The 15864-nt window shown below is 37.6% G+C and overlaps 1 protein-coding gene across 1 annotated transcript; it reads right to left on the bottom strand.

The window, feature by feature from the left end:
• Nucleotides 1-2977: 2977 nt before the first annotated feature.
• LOC140227341 (uncharacterized) lies at nucleotides 2978-15294 on the bottom strand. Its single transcript, XM_072307759.1, has 15 exons — nucleotides 15173-15294; nucleotides 14648-14779; nucleotides 14034-14156; nucleotides 13283-13420; nucleotides 12351-12470; nucleotides 10696-10818; nucleotides 10257-10359; nucleotides 9544-9675; nucleotides 8326-8397; nucleotides 7728-7799; nucleotides 6769-6849; nucleotides 5002-5745; nucleotides 4305-4555; nucleotides 3435-3718; nucleotides 2978-3167 (listed from the first exon to the last, which is right to left on the bottom strand). Exons 5-15 carry the CDS (start codon nucleotides 12412-12414, stop codon nucleotides 3018-3020), a joined length of 2076 nt encoding a protein of 691 aa, XP_072163860.1. The 5' UTR covers nucleotides 12415-12470; nucleotides 13283-13420; nucleotides 14034-14156; nucleotides 14648-14779; nucleotides 15173-15294; the 3' UTR covers nucleotides 2978-3017.
• Between the last annotated feature and the right edge of the window lie 570 nt (nucleotides 15295-15864).

Raw genomic sequence — 15864 nt, 5'->3', positions numbered from 1 at the left:
GCTTGGCGGACAGAGAAGGTGATGTTGGCAGCAACGGGCACGCAACCCGGGAGAAAGAGAGCAGTCATTCTACCAACCCAGAGACCATTCACAAATATATTGTTATATACAGCGTACTTTTATTACATTTTCATCACGTCAGTTTTCATGACAACGTATAATTGCTACAAGGTTCCACAATTATTTTACGAAACCTTATTCTCCGTTACCAAAAAAAAGTGAATGTCTTCGCTCTTTTCGAAAAATGAAATAAAATTTGAATGGAATTGAATTGAATTGGATATATATATATATATATATATATATACATGGTGAGGTAAGCTGTCACTCACGCATACATTACTCCAGACAATGATAACAGATCACCCATCAATGCCCATGGTTAATCTTGACCAACTACTTCCACTTCCCATCGACGTTGCAATTGATCATGGCAGTTCTTATTCTTGTAATTCTAACCGACAATAGTATATTGTGGTTTTATTTTTCCTCTATCTGTACATTTTAGTAAGGGAGATTTCATTAATTTCAAATGTGGACAGTATAGAAATGTTTCGATGTTGACCAAAATCTGTTCGTAAAGATGTTCAAAGTTTAGTTCCTTAAAGGGATCGTATAGTTTTGGTTGAGACCTAACCTCGGGTTTCTAACATTTTGGGGTGAGATTAGGAGAAACCTCTTATGAGATAAGAAAGAGCATGTTATTCCAAAACGAATTCAACATTTGATGAAAATTGGTTTTGAAATGGCTGACATACCCAAAACAGAACAATTCTAACAAAATGTGGGACCCATCTTTCATTATACGATCGCTTTGTTTTATTTTGTTTTTGGATGTTTCAGTCATTCCACAACCGATTTTCATCAAATAAACTTTGAATTCCTCTTAGAAACGTACGCTCTGTACTATTTTACACACGGCTTCTTGATATCTCGCAAAAGGTTAAAAACCCAATTCTCACCTCTACCAATACTGTACCATCCCTTTAACTGTGGCTGTCACAAACTTATTGCCTTTTTAATGAACTCTCGCATCTTTGCTTTTCTCCTTATACATTATACTATATATTACTATAGTATTCGAATTTGACATGATGACAAATAAATATCTGGGCGCCCTCCCCCAGTCCCCCCCCCCCCCCCCCCCCCGCTGATGAAGGAATGATGAGGAATATACAGATACCTTCTTGAACATCGCGCATACTGATATTGACATACGGCAGGATCGCAGATGCCAAATTTCATTTGTAGATATGATCACCCTTTAGACGATATGAATACAATTATCAAAAAGTAATAGCAGTGACAAAGAAACTCTTTTATTGGCAGGCAGACGGACATACATGAACACACTGATGCACACACATAAAAGAGCAGGTGATTTTTTACTCAACTGAAAACCGTTTGAATATACTGAGCATGTTTTATTGTTTACGAATAACTCGCTGTAAATGTAACTATTCAGATACTGTGCACAAATGTCATTGTCATTCTTGTTTGATTTACACGCTTTATGATCTAAGTATCCGTTATCGAACATTATTTCATTTTCTCATAATATGTATAGTAAACAATCTCACTCTCCATATCTTACAAAGAGATCATGATTTACGTCTGTCTTCATTTGAGCCATATGATCACAATGAAATATTCAGAAATCTAAAGTTATTTGTGTCATTTTTTAGCCGCAAACTGATATTCTATTACAGTATTTATTTCCTTTCTACTTTTTTTAAGTAAAACAAAGCAATGTTCTATTCACCAGCGTGTTCACAAAAGTCCACACAACACAATGACGGGTAAATTTGACAATTTGGACATGATATGAAAAAAAAAGAAAACATAGTAGACGACATCAAAATTTCAAAATACAATCACCAAACAATAATTTTCGCTTCATTAATTAGTCAAGCTAATTTTTTTCTTTGATCCATTAAAAAATGACATAATCTGCTACATCAATTTGAACGGACTAAGATTAGAGAATTATTGATGATACTTGGGTTAAAAACTCTAAAAGGACAAGATCAACCTCCCCTGCCCCCATGAAAAGCAAAAAACAAAAACAAAAACACAACACCAAATGTTGCTTGTATTATATTCATCGATTTCGGGAGACATTGTTTTGGTAATATTTTATACTCGCAGACAGAGAATGAAAGCAATATTTATCCATACGCCCAACTTATTGTCTGCCACTTGATGAGATATATTATTGGTCCAATTTGAAATTCTCTTGGCAAAAGACAAGCGTATATTGATTAAGTGGGACATGTGTCAAATTTTGATATGTGTCACATACTAACACTGAATAATTATTTTAATGACTACAGTATATAACAAGAAAGAAAACGGCTGTGTCATCATTTATCGACGGTAGCTTGCTCTCTTGGATTTTAAGGCGTCTTTGTAAAATAGATATTCATCTAAAAATGAAAATAAAATCGTTCAATTATGGTCATGTCATCTCTACGACAGGTACAAAGTTTAGCACATAATTTTTTTATTAACTAGCTATTGACAAGGCATTATCAAGTGATGTGCAGTTTGCGTTTATTTTCATGTTTCAAACGCATTATTGTCTTAAACTCACTTATCATTTTTTTTTAAACCACTACTCAACAGTATCGACAATCATTGATGTCATATGTCACACTGATAAAAGAGATATATTTTACAAAACCACACATACTACACTGGTACAAACCACGATAACTCGAAGTGAAAGATATCATAAATAGAAGCAAAAGCTGCTAAAGTTCTATTCCCTATTTTATGTGGCAATATCATGGGAATTCTGCTCGTTAATGCTTCATTTTGTTTATATGTGTCATGAAAAAGGAAATACTCATGCGGATAATTTGTATAGCGCTTATGACCAAAATATTTTTAGCACTTATGGTTATGGAGATGGTCCGAAATAATTGTGGCAAGGACGACAGATAATACTTTGATGAGTTCGATGGGTTCATCGAAACTCAACTAGCGTGCTTTGTTAATTTCCATTTTTTTTTTCTTCAAAGACCAGACTTGTCAGAAGTGCCGACCCTATTCAAAAGGGTAGTCAGTGCATTCAATACGCCGGTTGACCCAATACCAAACAACAGCATATTGTCACTGGGGTTCGATACCACGAAGAATGCCTGACAAATAGCGCCCTCTGCATTCTATTATAGAGACAGGGAGAAATAAAAGACGGTATAGACATCGTTAGTGAGCGACAATGAATACAAACATCAGCAACATGATGGTCGTGAGGCGTCGTATGAAGAGCATGTAAAAGATGCGTTGCGAGGAGAAAACGCATAAATACTTTTATGTCAGTCGGATGGATGACAGCTTCAGTTTCACTTTAAATTTGTTTGCATAAGAATAAACAATAACACACTTGGTAAAACTTATGCCAATTAGCTGTTGATGTTTTAATTACTTACCTTCTTGATTGCAATATTACCGGCAGTGACTGACGAGTCACAAACTTTGACAGCCTTCAGGTAGCTTTGGGCCTTGCGGAGATCGCGCGTGAGCAGACGTTCTTCCCCTGGACTGAGATGACCGCCGCAACGGTCAGCGTAAGCTATGATTGGCTCAATACTCGGGTCGTCCGAAAGCATTGTAGATGAAATGATGCAGTTGCTCCGCAACCGTTCCTCCACTTGGTTGAAGACCCTTCTTCTACCAACGACCGTGAATTGTGTCATATTCATTGTAAGTGACTCTGTTAAACGGACATGATAATCAAAAGAGCACTATATTGTTATTCATGTCCTGAATATTAGAATACGATATGAATGACAGTAATCATATTAGTAACGTATATAATAGTATAGTATAGTATAGTATAGTATAGTGTAGTATAATATAATATAGTATAGTTAAGTATATATATAAGTATAGTATACTTAGGACATATCCATTAGAGTGTAAGTTTGATCTTACGAGTAAAACCTTGGTACTCGTGGTCCAAAATGTTTAATTGACAATGTATTTATGTTTATGGTGCATGTTTGCACCCTTGATTAGCACAAAACTGAGGGCGCAAATGCGCACCCCTGCAGGTTCAAAATTCAGCATATTGCACCTCTAAGGGTGCAAATTGCTTATTGCGGTGCAAAGTTGCACCCATTAGGGTGGTTGTATAGGGACAATTTTGGGTTCAAGTTTGAACCCGTATTTCTTAGTGTGTAGGTAATGCACACGTGTCTTTATTATAACGTAAAGCATAGTAAAGAGGCACAAAAATGGGGCGAAAAAAGCTCTCACAGTCAAGAAACTTCTATTATCGTTTTCATCAGATGAATTACCGATCTTGCTCTTTCGGCGTCTCTGAAGAACAGCGGACAGTGTGTACAAGTAGGGGTTCAGAGCCGAGTTCAGGGGCAGGATGAACACGGCTGTCCAGGCGTAGATATCAGCAGGGATCTCAACCACTTTGGAGCTGGCTAGGATACCCATGATGATGATAGGCATCCAACAGGCGAAGTCCGTACCGACCACGAGAGCCATCTTTGTCGTCATCACTATCTGTTCCTTCATCATCTGAGTGTTTACGGCGCTGAGAATAGAAAAAAAAAGAAGAAGAAAAAGAAACAGGTGTTATGAGTGACGGTTACTTATTAATCTTGAGTTTCACATTTATGTTGATGTTAACGGATGGAAGTTTTTGATTCTTGACAGCATTCAAGATTTCTGTTAAAAGTTGAAATGTGTTGTTTTATTCTATTCTTATGTGGTTCAATCAGCGTAAGTTACTTTAAATACAGTTTGCGGCTACCAGCAACTCCTGTTTCATGTACGACATGTTGATGAATTATCTTCTTTTTTCTAAATTCATCATCCATTTTGAATGCGTGGCTTTTTGTGCCTGTTTGTCTTTTTTAAAGGTAGAAAACATGTTTTACATTGTTCTGTCAAACAAACAATTCTAAAGTGGATGGATATAGGAAGTTAATTTTCATGGTTTATAATCAAAAAGAAAATTTGGAAATTTGAGCACTGTACCCCATATCTTTAACCCTCCTGTGCGACCTCCGGACGCTAACGTAGATAGCGAAATAACAGAAGAATGTCAACATGAAGCAGATAAAGTTGGTGCCTATGAAGACCGCAATCGAGTATTCCCATCCTGCCGCACGGTTGCTTGTCAGCGGCAGGGCAAGACAAACGCTAGATTTGCCGTAGAACCCGTCGAAGTACGGGACTGGTAAGGCTGGAATGAGACTCAGAAGGAGCGAAAAAGACCAGGCGGAGATGGTGAGGATGCGGGCGGACGTCGCTTTGAGGTGCAGCCTCGTCTCGAAGGGAAAGACGACCGACAGGAATCGATCGACACTAATTAACATGACAAGAAGTACGGACGCCTCGCTAGAGAGTACCGACAGCAACCCTGCCGCTTTACAGATGATGCTATTGGTCCACTCCTCGGCATGTTGCGCGTATCTGCCTCGATAGAACGAATCGGCCGCCGCGATAGTAATCATGTACATTCCCATGAATAAGTCGGAGAGGGCCAAGTTCGTAATGAACATCACCTGAATTGAGTTCTGATCAGGTCGACGACTTTCTTTAATGCGCGAGACGATGGATAGAGCATTTCCTATCAAAGCACTGAGACCAAGGAGCCACATGAAGGAACGCAAAGAGATGTCCTCCAGAAGATCCTGACACGATGAAAATTGGTCAGTATTGGCGAAACACTTCGCGTCGTCCGGTAACAGGCAACAGAATCCATACGTGCTCGTGTACCTATAACAACACATACGAATGTAACGTAAATGAAATGTAAATGGATAGAGAAAGAATTTACAAAGATATAATATTGATAACTGATCAGTCAAAGTTTTATTTTTCTCTAAAGGATGGGTACCACCTGAAAATTCAATTTCTCTGTGTATATGTAGCGTCATAGAAACTGAACCATGACAAAGCAGACTGATTGATTCCACATTCCATAGTCTACTTTGTTTTGCAGACTTCGTTCTTCTTTTTTGTTTCATAAATCTTCACTTCTCTCTCTTATCTCCATGATTTTCCAACATTCAACTCCTCCGTATTTCGCTTCCCTTCTATTTCATCTCTCTCCTCCTAAAGATGTCCGAACATCTTACTTGATTTTCACTCTATTCTTCCTTACCACTCTCTCTGTTTCCTTCTCTACCGTCTCCACTGGTGCAACTTCAACTTCCAGCCCAATTCTGTCTACCACTCTTCACTTTTTGCCCTCCTTAGAACCCCCATATGTCGCTTCCCTCTTCAATTCTCCTCTTTCTAAGCTCTTCAGCCAAGCAACGATCCGGTTAAGGACTACATACTCATGGTGTCACCGCAAACCTTTCTCCCTCAAAGCAGACTAAGCAATTGGAAATAATCTGATCCATGACGCAATGTAATTCCATTATATATGAATTAGTGCTTCTCAATGACAAAAGAGAATACAGTCAGTATCCAACAAAGCAAACTTAACATAATAAAAGAAAAAAAAAGGAGATTTCAAATGATATACAGTTCCTAGTGATAGTATATCCTTATTATTTGGGTTTTTTATTACACCTATAGTTAACAAAAATATTGCGAAGCCATCGACTGAATAAGTTATTATCATGATTGTCTGCACAAGTTTGTACACAAGAAGTCTCAATATTCAACACCTGTTCAAGGGGGTTGCTAAGAAGTGTACAATGGGTTACTAGTAAGTGTACAATGCAGTATTGATGTCTCAGTGTCTTTACATAATACCACATGACTCAAAGTACAAAGGGGGATACTTACAGCGAGGTGATTGCGTGGAGACCCGTAAACGCCTCGGAAACCCCTGGCTCAGCTGACTTCGTATTCGTTTCCCTTATATCCCTAGATGTCATAATCATAACGGTAATATTCTGACTTAATCATCCAAAGGTGCTTGTTAGGTGATAGCTAGCAATCTTCTTCTCACCATTGTTCTCTATATCCATCTGGTCCCGAAGGGCATTGTGGGTTTAGGGATGAACCCATTGGGCAAGTTTTGAATCACAAATCTTCTATTTTACCTATATCCATGTCCTTCTCCAATATACCTTGGCGCTCCCGCTAACCATGAGTTGCAACTTCAGAATTTCGTGGGCTGAACACTTATCTTAATTCTCTCTATGCGGCCATTAAGATTCCTGATAGACGCAGACTCCTTTTTGATGCAGTCACTTTAGCGGAAAAGGTGAGTAATCAGAAAAGTTATTTTGCTTTTTCTGATTTCATATTTGACTGATATTTTGCATAGAGTTATGGTTACCAATTTGTACATAATAGGTTATACGCTTATTATGCAAAAACGTGTACATGGTGTAAGGGCATGATATAAATTATTTATATTATTTTACGCTGAACACAATTGTATGTGTGTATGTGTGTGTGTGTGTGTGTGCGTGTGAGTGTATGGTTTGTTGTATTGGAGGGTGAGTTGCTTGTTGTTGTTTTTATTCACAAAACATCAGGTACAAAATAATACGTTATGTTACAAAATGTTCCACATTTCATTACACGGGGCTGAGTCCATGATCCCAAGTGAAAACAATTATCACTTTTGTTCTTCGAAGAGCCTTGCTTTAGAAACTATTGACGAAAAATAATAATTACTACAGAAAAAAACAAATAGAAAAATGAGGGCTAGCGGGGGAAAAAGTTAATGGAGTATAGAGTGCTACTTCATCCAACAAATAACTACTTACATAAAATGGAATACGGATACTTACAATGTCTGTATATTCTGGAGGGCGAGAAACACGGACGCGTCTAGTGAAAGTAGACTGTTCCCTGACAAGTTCCTACGTTGTTGAAGAAAACAATAAAGTTATCAAAGAAAAGCACACCTCAATGACACTTTTCATGATATTGCATATTGTTTTTGACGAAATCTTGCGCAATGTAAAATCACATTGAATTAATTGAACTAAGGAAATTGTATATCCGTGAAGAGCGTAAATTGCCTCGTGAAGATAATGATTATGTAACTTCACTTCTTTTTTTTTTACCTTTACCGTCTGTTCCAAGTGCAGAGTTTCTATTGTGTTTGTCTTGGTGTGGCTTTTTAGATGTGGCACTGTTCGAAGGTGACCGGTGACGTCATCATTACTTCAAGTATTAATCGAATCAGGTAAAAAAAAGATTGAAGTGCCTTCAAGAGGCTATAGGTACTCAATCTAAACATGTTTAAGGGGATGCTAAGCACATGATGTCCTTCTTCGACTCTATTGAGATGGACAAGAGCTCCTGCAGTGAACGCAATGCAGCAAAGATGCTTATCACTTCCTTTGCTCGTTGTGGTAGTTCCAGGAAAATGCTTATACTCACAGTGTTCTAAGATTGCGTAGATTCCTGAAGACTTCGGCAGGGATTATTTCCAAGTTTGTCTGTGATAGATCGCTGGGAAAATATGATGATATCGGTACGGTAATAATTGCTATTATTACTACTATAGCTTGTAAGTAAAAATGACAGCAATGCAAGCGAGTATGATAAATCAGTTATGATAATAGAATAAACAAATTCAAAAAGGAACTGTTTTTATGCCATAGTGTGCAGTAGGATCCTATGTTAAAGCATTCGTAATCTGAATTAATTGAGGTAGGTATATGCTGATACTACACCAGTACACAAGATTGATCAAAAAAAACGGTATAAGGTGTTTTATAGGCATTGAATTCTACGGCTGCCTCTGAAACACTGAACATAACTGATTACTAGTAAAACACAAACTGCGGCGTTATGCTTAAAAAAACGGTAAAGATCAGTTATCGCGATAAAATGCTCAAACTGGACAATAATTATGGTAGCAATTCGCCCTGCGCTGTTACACACACATATCACCTCTCTGCCTCTAGTATCGGTTCACTCACTGACTCACTGTGTTAAATGTAAAACCCTTCCAGTTGGGTGACTGTACTCGACGACTGAAGTAAGGTATTTGACAGACATGAAGGGCAATTCGATAGAGTAAGTAAAATGAACAGAATTTAAAAAAAAATTAAAGTCGGACTTTCCCTACACAAGTCTTCAAAATAAAAACTTAATTTTCACATGTTTTCTCCGAAGTGTAATAGCGGGTGCAATCATGCATGTTATAAGAAGATGAGGTAACGCTGTAATCGACAGACTTCTTCTATTGCTTTGTGGCCAAACCTACGAAAGAAATATTTTTGTCGATAATTAATATACTACTCAACACCTAACATAAAAAGTCATAATCTCACACACACAGGCATATTACAGGATCATCAGTCTGATTATAGTTTGCATGTCGGTTAGTGTGACACCAATCGTGGAACCATGTTACCATGGTTATCACGCGACTATTTAGCAAAGTCACTGTTTTGTTAGTGACTCCATACTGGAAGGTTTCACAAGTGTCTTTTGAAGGTTCGATCGTGATAAAACCTCCACCATCCAGTTTAGTTGATTCAACTCTGTGAATACATCGGACTTGAGAATGGAGTGGAACTGACTTTTTGTCTGCAGAGTCACTCACACTGGATAATTTATGAGGAAACTCGTAGCACAATTTGTACTTACAGATAAACCAGATTGTAGTACGAAGAAGGCCTCAGATAAATGATATTGTTATTTTCCCTTTTTCCGACGAACGTATCATTCGGAGACGAACTGACGGTAAGTAAAGTCGTGCTGGTAGCAATGTCAATGAATCTGTAAAGATTGCGATACAAAAAGACTAGAGATAACAGGAAGAAACTGCTACAGAAATGGAAATATTTCGTAGTAATCAACGAGTCTGCTGCAACATAGCTAGGTTTGAACCGTAAGTGTGCATCCCCAGTCTGGGCACAATGCGTGGGTAACGAAATCGCCTGCCCAAATTTGCCTTTTTTCCTCCCCCATTTGTTATTTATCACACTAAATGGTCCTCGAAAGGAACATCATTCATGACAATTCATTCATGATCATGTGATAGATAGCCCACTATAGGGTGACCATTATTCAAGCGCTGATTCGCTTGATCATCCCGTGTAATATATTACACCATGTATTGCTTTTGGCGTGTTGAGCGTGACTTTATTGCAAATGAATAACTGTTGCATACATGTACCTTTCTGAATCGCTGTAGATAATATATCTTTTTACTTAACAATGTTTAGCACTAGAAAATAACAGACAAACTTTTTTTAAATTAAGATTCCGTTTAATATAGTGTGAAATGTCTCAGTGCTACGGGAGTGCATCAAGATACTGATATATCTCTTGTTTTCCTCGATAAAATTTCCACTTACATCTGTTTTACGTCAGAAGGAAACTCAATGTATCCCGTAGAGGACACAAAGTAACATTCTACACTCTGTCCGTTGCAGTTGCATTCAGGCGGGCAAATCATACCTGGAAAACACAAACAACAAAAGACAAAATAGTATGTAGCTACTAATAAGAAATGACTCCCTTCTCATAATTCTTCCCATGCTTTGTTTGTAATCTATTATTTAGTTCAATATTATTAGAATAAAAATTCCGACATTCAATTCATTTTGTCTCATTCTTCATAAGCCAGAGTCGACACAATGACGGTGCTGGTCATCATATTCAAAGTATTCAATGATACACGGTCTTTATAATGACAGAAGAGATATCTTCTCGATATTTAGGGATCTTTGACATAATATATTGGAAGAGTATAGTCAATGAAAGGTAACAATAAGGTCGATGTATATAGCTCACCGCAAAAGAGTTCATCGTCGCCATGCGGACAGTGGCTGACACCATCACAGACCTGGGAGGGTGGAAGACATCTCAAACTTTGTCGGCAGTGGAAGGCGCCTCGATGGCATCTATGATTGGTTGCTAGGAGGGCGTCGGAAATTATGAGTTAATATACGTAAAAGGATCCAGGTGCAGTGACATTCCAAATCAAATAGACTTGACTTGACAAGAGTAAAACCAAACCAACATAAGGCCAGCTGTTTCAAAAGAGTAGGTCACAAGAAACATATATCTTGAAGTTCCGCATGTTTTCATAAAAAAGAGTGTAATATTCATTGCGACCACATGAAAAAATCAGATACAATGGTTCGTCATGACTTCACAACACAGTTATTTGTTGACATAAATGGTGAAAATCATATTTCTATTATTTACCAGCTACAACCATTTTTCCATTTAAGCAGACGTTACTAGGTTGTCACAACAATATATATGCCTACATTGATTTGATTCCAGTGTAATACGATACTCTTATTGATTTCATTTCAAAACATCGAAAATTATCACACATTTTTGACAGCAAATGATTGATTGGGAGCCTTGTGAGGCGATGTTATCGTCAATTTATTTTATTTGCATAAGTCAATGCCACCAGTATATATATCACTGTTTTGATATAACATGAGAACATTTAAATCCAAATACCGGAACTGTCTTTTTTTCTCTCTCTCTCTTGAATATTCATCAACCATAAATTTGCAGTGAAATAACCTTACAAGTTCGAAGGACATTGTTTCATCCGCTTTATATTTTAGTATACAGGGTTGGTCCTGGTTGATATTTCCATCCATGCGACATGGGTCGCAGTGCCAGTCGTGAAGATTTGACATGTCCGAATTTCACGACCGGTCGCGGACTCTCAGCTAATCACGCTACAGTATGTAGTATCATGTACTGACGCCAGTGCAGTCGTAAGCCCAGCTATTTAGTCTGATCCCATAGTGTGCGGCGTTGAATTGCGCGACTGGTGGTATGACCCGGCTTGCCTAATTTTTAGAAACGTAGTGTAACATATTGCGGTGCCAAACTACGGAATGACTTAACAGACGATGTAAAACAAAGTGTATCCCTCTTTATATTTAAGAATAAGATAGATAAATTAGATAGCAATTGTTTGCAATGAATTGTAACATTTTATGTCAGTCATTTCTTGTTTTTTCCCGACGTTTTAATTCTTATATTGTTGTCTTTTTCGAAATAATGTATGCATGATTTCGTATATTTTATTTATGTGTGTGTGTGTGTGTGTGTGCTTGTTTATTTTTTTCTGTCATTTCCTATACTATGTATAAGATGATGTATTTTGTAACTGTGTGGTTTTAAACTATACGGACTCACAGAAGAACAGCCAATGACTGAAGTGACCGACCCGTGGTGAAATAAAATAATCTCATCTCAACTCAAACTCAACTCCACAGTCGTGCGACCGATTGGATCATGTAGTGTGCCGGTGGCTTATTAGTCTTGAGTTTCCTAAGTGTCGTAAATAGATACTCTTTTCATTCTGTCCACAGGCATCTCTGTATTCTTTGAGCTGGTCTGTTAAGGACGCTTCATGCTGTTCACGGATTTCTCTATACACCGTGAGCTCGAATGCGTGACATTAGACTTACCAGAACAATCCTTTTCGTCCTCGCCGTTTGGACAGTCCCATGTCAGATCACATCGGAATCTCATGGGGATACAGTAGGAGGAGGGACACTTGTAGTGATAGGCTGGACACTCGAAGTTCTCTGCGTGTTTGACGTCAAATTAAATGAAACGAATGAGAATAGCTGAGTATTTTCGATGTCAGCTGTCATACTCTTTAAAGCGCATTGCAGATGCACAATGTTTCATCACGAAGGATATTTGCCACCTGCAATTTAGCCATTTCGAGAATCATAAGTGTTTCATTACTTTGCTCTCACCCAAACCTCGTATTCAGTGACTTCATAGTGCAAAACATTAAGTTCCCAGGAATATATAAGCTTCAAAGTGATGAATTTGCCAGTCAAAACAATGTTTAGTAAGCATCAGTGGACATGACTTTTTTTTTCTTACTTGCTTACCAAAATAATTTCACCGATGAAGTTCAATTTCGGTCACTCATTTACAGGAAGTCCCTGCACGGATATGCATTATTATGCCGGTAAATTTCAGGAACTTTTTTTTTCAAATTGCAGTGCTGGTCAACCCACCGAAATTAAATAAGTTCGTATTATCAGATGATAATAATGACCAAGGTAGATCTTCGAAGCAACAACCATAAGTTCAACTTCTCGAATTATTGCCTCATCACAAAATAACTTCAAAGATAATTTTACATGCAGTTAAGAAGTGTACCATTCTTTCCTTGGCTAGGCGACAGCTCCACTGGTATCGGAACAGCGTGTATGAGGTGAGGGTATTTTTCTCTCTTGTTTTTTTTGGGGGGGGGTGGGGGTGAGGTTGTGGGGAATCTCAAAGCAAGCCTGTCTTGTGTAGTTAAATTTGAAGAAAAAAATGCGAGGATTTATTGATACATGAATGTACAAATTAAGGCGGCAAACTACGTTCAACTTACCACAAATGTCTCCTCTAAGATGAGAAACATCTCGGCAACCTTGCACAAAACCGAGGTAATCGATATCGTAGACACACACCAAGTTTTCATCGATGCACAGTCTGTTCAAACATTGAAACTGCTTCAGACCACATTCATCTAACGAAGAAAGTTTATGGCACATTTTGGAAAAAATAAACACAAGCAATCCCTGTCAGTTGTACCCAAAAGAAAGGTTGTTTTCTGATATGTATTTATTTATTTGTAAAATCTATTTCATACTGCAGGGTTGTAGCAATAACAAACACATTCTACATGAAAATACAAAATACATAGCAGTTATAATTAGGTAACGTTATAAACTAAAAATATGATGCAACCTCCCAACTTTTTCGAGAAAGAAGTATTTGGGTCGCTTTGATGACAATTTCGAAACATACTTAATATACGCTGTCATGATTATGTGTATGAATGATAAACGTTGTGTGCCTTGTTTTGTTTTTCTTTGTCGACGTGGAAATTGAAGAAATCAATTTATTAACTTATTTTCCCCTCTCAATCTTTGCATTTATAAATCGCTACACACATAATCACTAATGATAATTTCTATAAACATAATCACATCATTATTATCTACCCCACGTCACAAGAGAACAATTTAGTATCGAGCTTAGTATAACGTTATATAAGAATGTACGTACATAATATTTCTGAACATAATCAAATCATTAGGATCTATCCCTCGCCACCACATTACAGTGTCATGTTTTACCTCCATGACAATTTGTTTCGTCTTCTCTTTGATTTCCAATGCAGTCCACCAGTCCATCACAACGGACTGAACCGGGGAGCCACGTCCCGCTGAAACACTGTGTGAATCCCTTGGCTCTGTATTCTGCATAGAGATGCATTACAAAGACGCTAGACGTGTGATTGTTGTGGGCTGTGCCCTCTCTGATCAAGCATTCTGAATATTGTGCTTCCATGAAATAACGATTACACATTGTGAACATCAATTTCTTCAAACCTCAAAATCGAGTAAGTTTGTGCGAACTTGTTCTCGTTTACTAAGTTGTTTTATATAATTTCGGATACTATTTTCCTATCCCGTTTGTAGATAATCCGAAGTTAAATGCAGAGTTTTGAGTGATGTTTAACTTTATGCCACTGGATAACAAAAAAGACCAATTAGTCTGCAGTTTGATTTAACTTGTCATCAATTTCAATCCACAATTCAAACTCTGTAGAACCCGTGGAAAGTAAATAGCATTGTCAATCTAAGGGTTAATCATAAACCTGGTTGGCATCACATTGTATTGTATATTTTTTTTTTTCATGTAAATTCATCAAAATTATATATTCATCCTCGTCTGTGAAATATCTTACCTTCAGTGCAATCATATTCGTCTGCGGATGACACTGGACAGTCATTGATCAAATCACACACCTTCGATCTCTCCAGACATAAACCCGAGTCAGCACAGGCAAAATGACTTTCTGGACAGTCGCTCTCGAACTCTGCATCATCGGAATGAATGTAATTCAAGAGATGACCGACATTAAATTTTACAAGCTTGCCTTTATGAATGATTGGCAAGCGTAAAGTCTCGGTGGCACTTCTACTTCTTACGCACATTATAAATCGTTTTTTGATCATGTCTAAGTGTCTTAATGAGAGATTTGTTTTTCTAAATGATTGGAAATTAAGCATGGGATATAGAGTTTTTCAAAATTAGTTGCGAAATATCTTACGGTTTGATTTAAAAATTAAAGGTATGTACATATTAATATGTTTGTGCATGTATGTAAGATATTATGACCTATTTTTCTTTTAAAAAGGGATAAATTTTAACATGGATTGTATCATATATGATGTGTTTTATAGTTGTGTGTGTGATATTTGTATCTTACCGCAGTCTAGTTCGTCGGATCCATCCGAACAATCGCTCTTAAAGTCGCAGTAGAACGAAATCGGTATGCACTCCAAGTTGTTTGTTGTACATGAAAATTGATCACGTCTGCATTCATCATCTATGCATGCAAATGAACATATAAACACAAAACAAAAACTGTTGGCGTACAGCTGAGCTCCTGAACATTACTCCATGCACCAAGGTATGTTGTGACGGAAGCATTCTAACAATCAATATCCATCCTAGGACCAGTGGTCACAACCGAAGAATGGTTGCCGACCTCTGGCGACAACCGATCTATGACAAAACCCCTAATTCCTCCTATCAGCAACTGGTACCGATTGATCACCGACCGTTTGAAAACAATGTTGCCAATGGTTGTCGAGTGCTTGGAAAATATGAAAAAAAAAGAAAAAATGAATATAGGAAGAAGCAATGGACATGGAATACGCTATATCGATTCGCACATAAAAAGAAGATACGATATTGCTAGGATCGCTTTGCATGGTTGGGAAACGGGGAAAAATTATTGTGGACTTCACAAAGCACCAAACTGTAGCGTTCCAATACGAGTACGAGAACACTTTACACAACACTTAAATAATACGTTCGAGGAACATATTTTGCAAACTATGTGACAATAATCCTTTAATATTTGGTCTGCAATTAGTTGTTTATCATATTAAGTCT

The sequence above is a fragment of the Diadema setosum genome, chromosome 1, assembly GCF_964275005.1.
Source record: "Diadema setosum chromosome 1, eeDiaSeto1, whole genome shotgun sequence".
In the NCBI taxonomy this organism is placed as follows: Eukaryota; Metazoa; Echinodermata; class Echinoidea; order Diadematoida; family Diadematidae; genus Diadema; species Diadema setosum.
The sequence above is the reverse complement of the archived record's forward strand: the minus strand, read 5'-3'. Positions and strand labels throughout refer to the sequence as shown.

Bases quoted from the DNA above. Each gene is read 5' to 3' on its own strand.
- LOC140227341 (XM_072307759.1), bottom strand. From the start codon at position 12,414: ATGAGATTCCGATGTGATCTGACATGGGACTGTCCAAACGGCGAGGAC. The intron at 10,819-12,350 runs GTAAGTCTAATG...ACGCCCTCCTAG, and splicing joins GGACGAAAAGGATTGTTCTG to CAACCAATCATAGATGCCAT. The intron at 5,746-6,768 runs GTAAGTATCCCC...GTGTTGTTATAG, and splicing joins CTCCACGCAATCACCTCGCT to GTACACGAGCACGTATGGAT.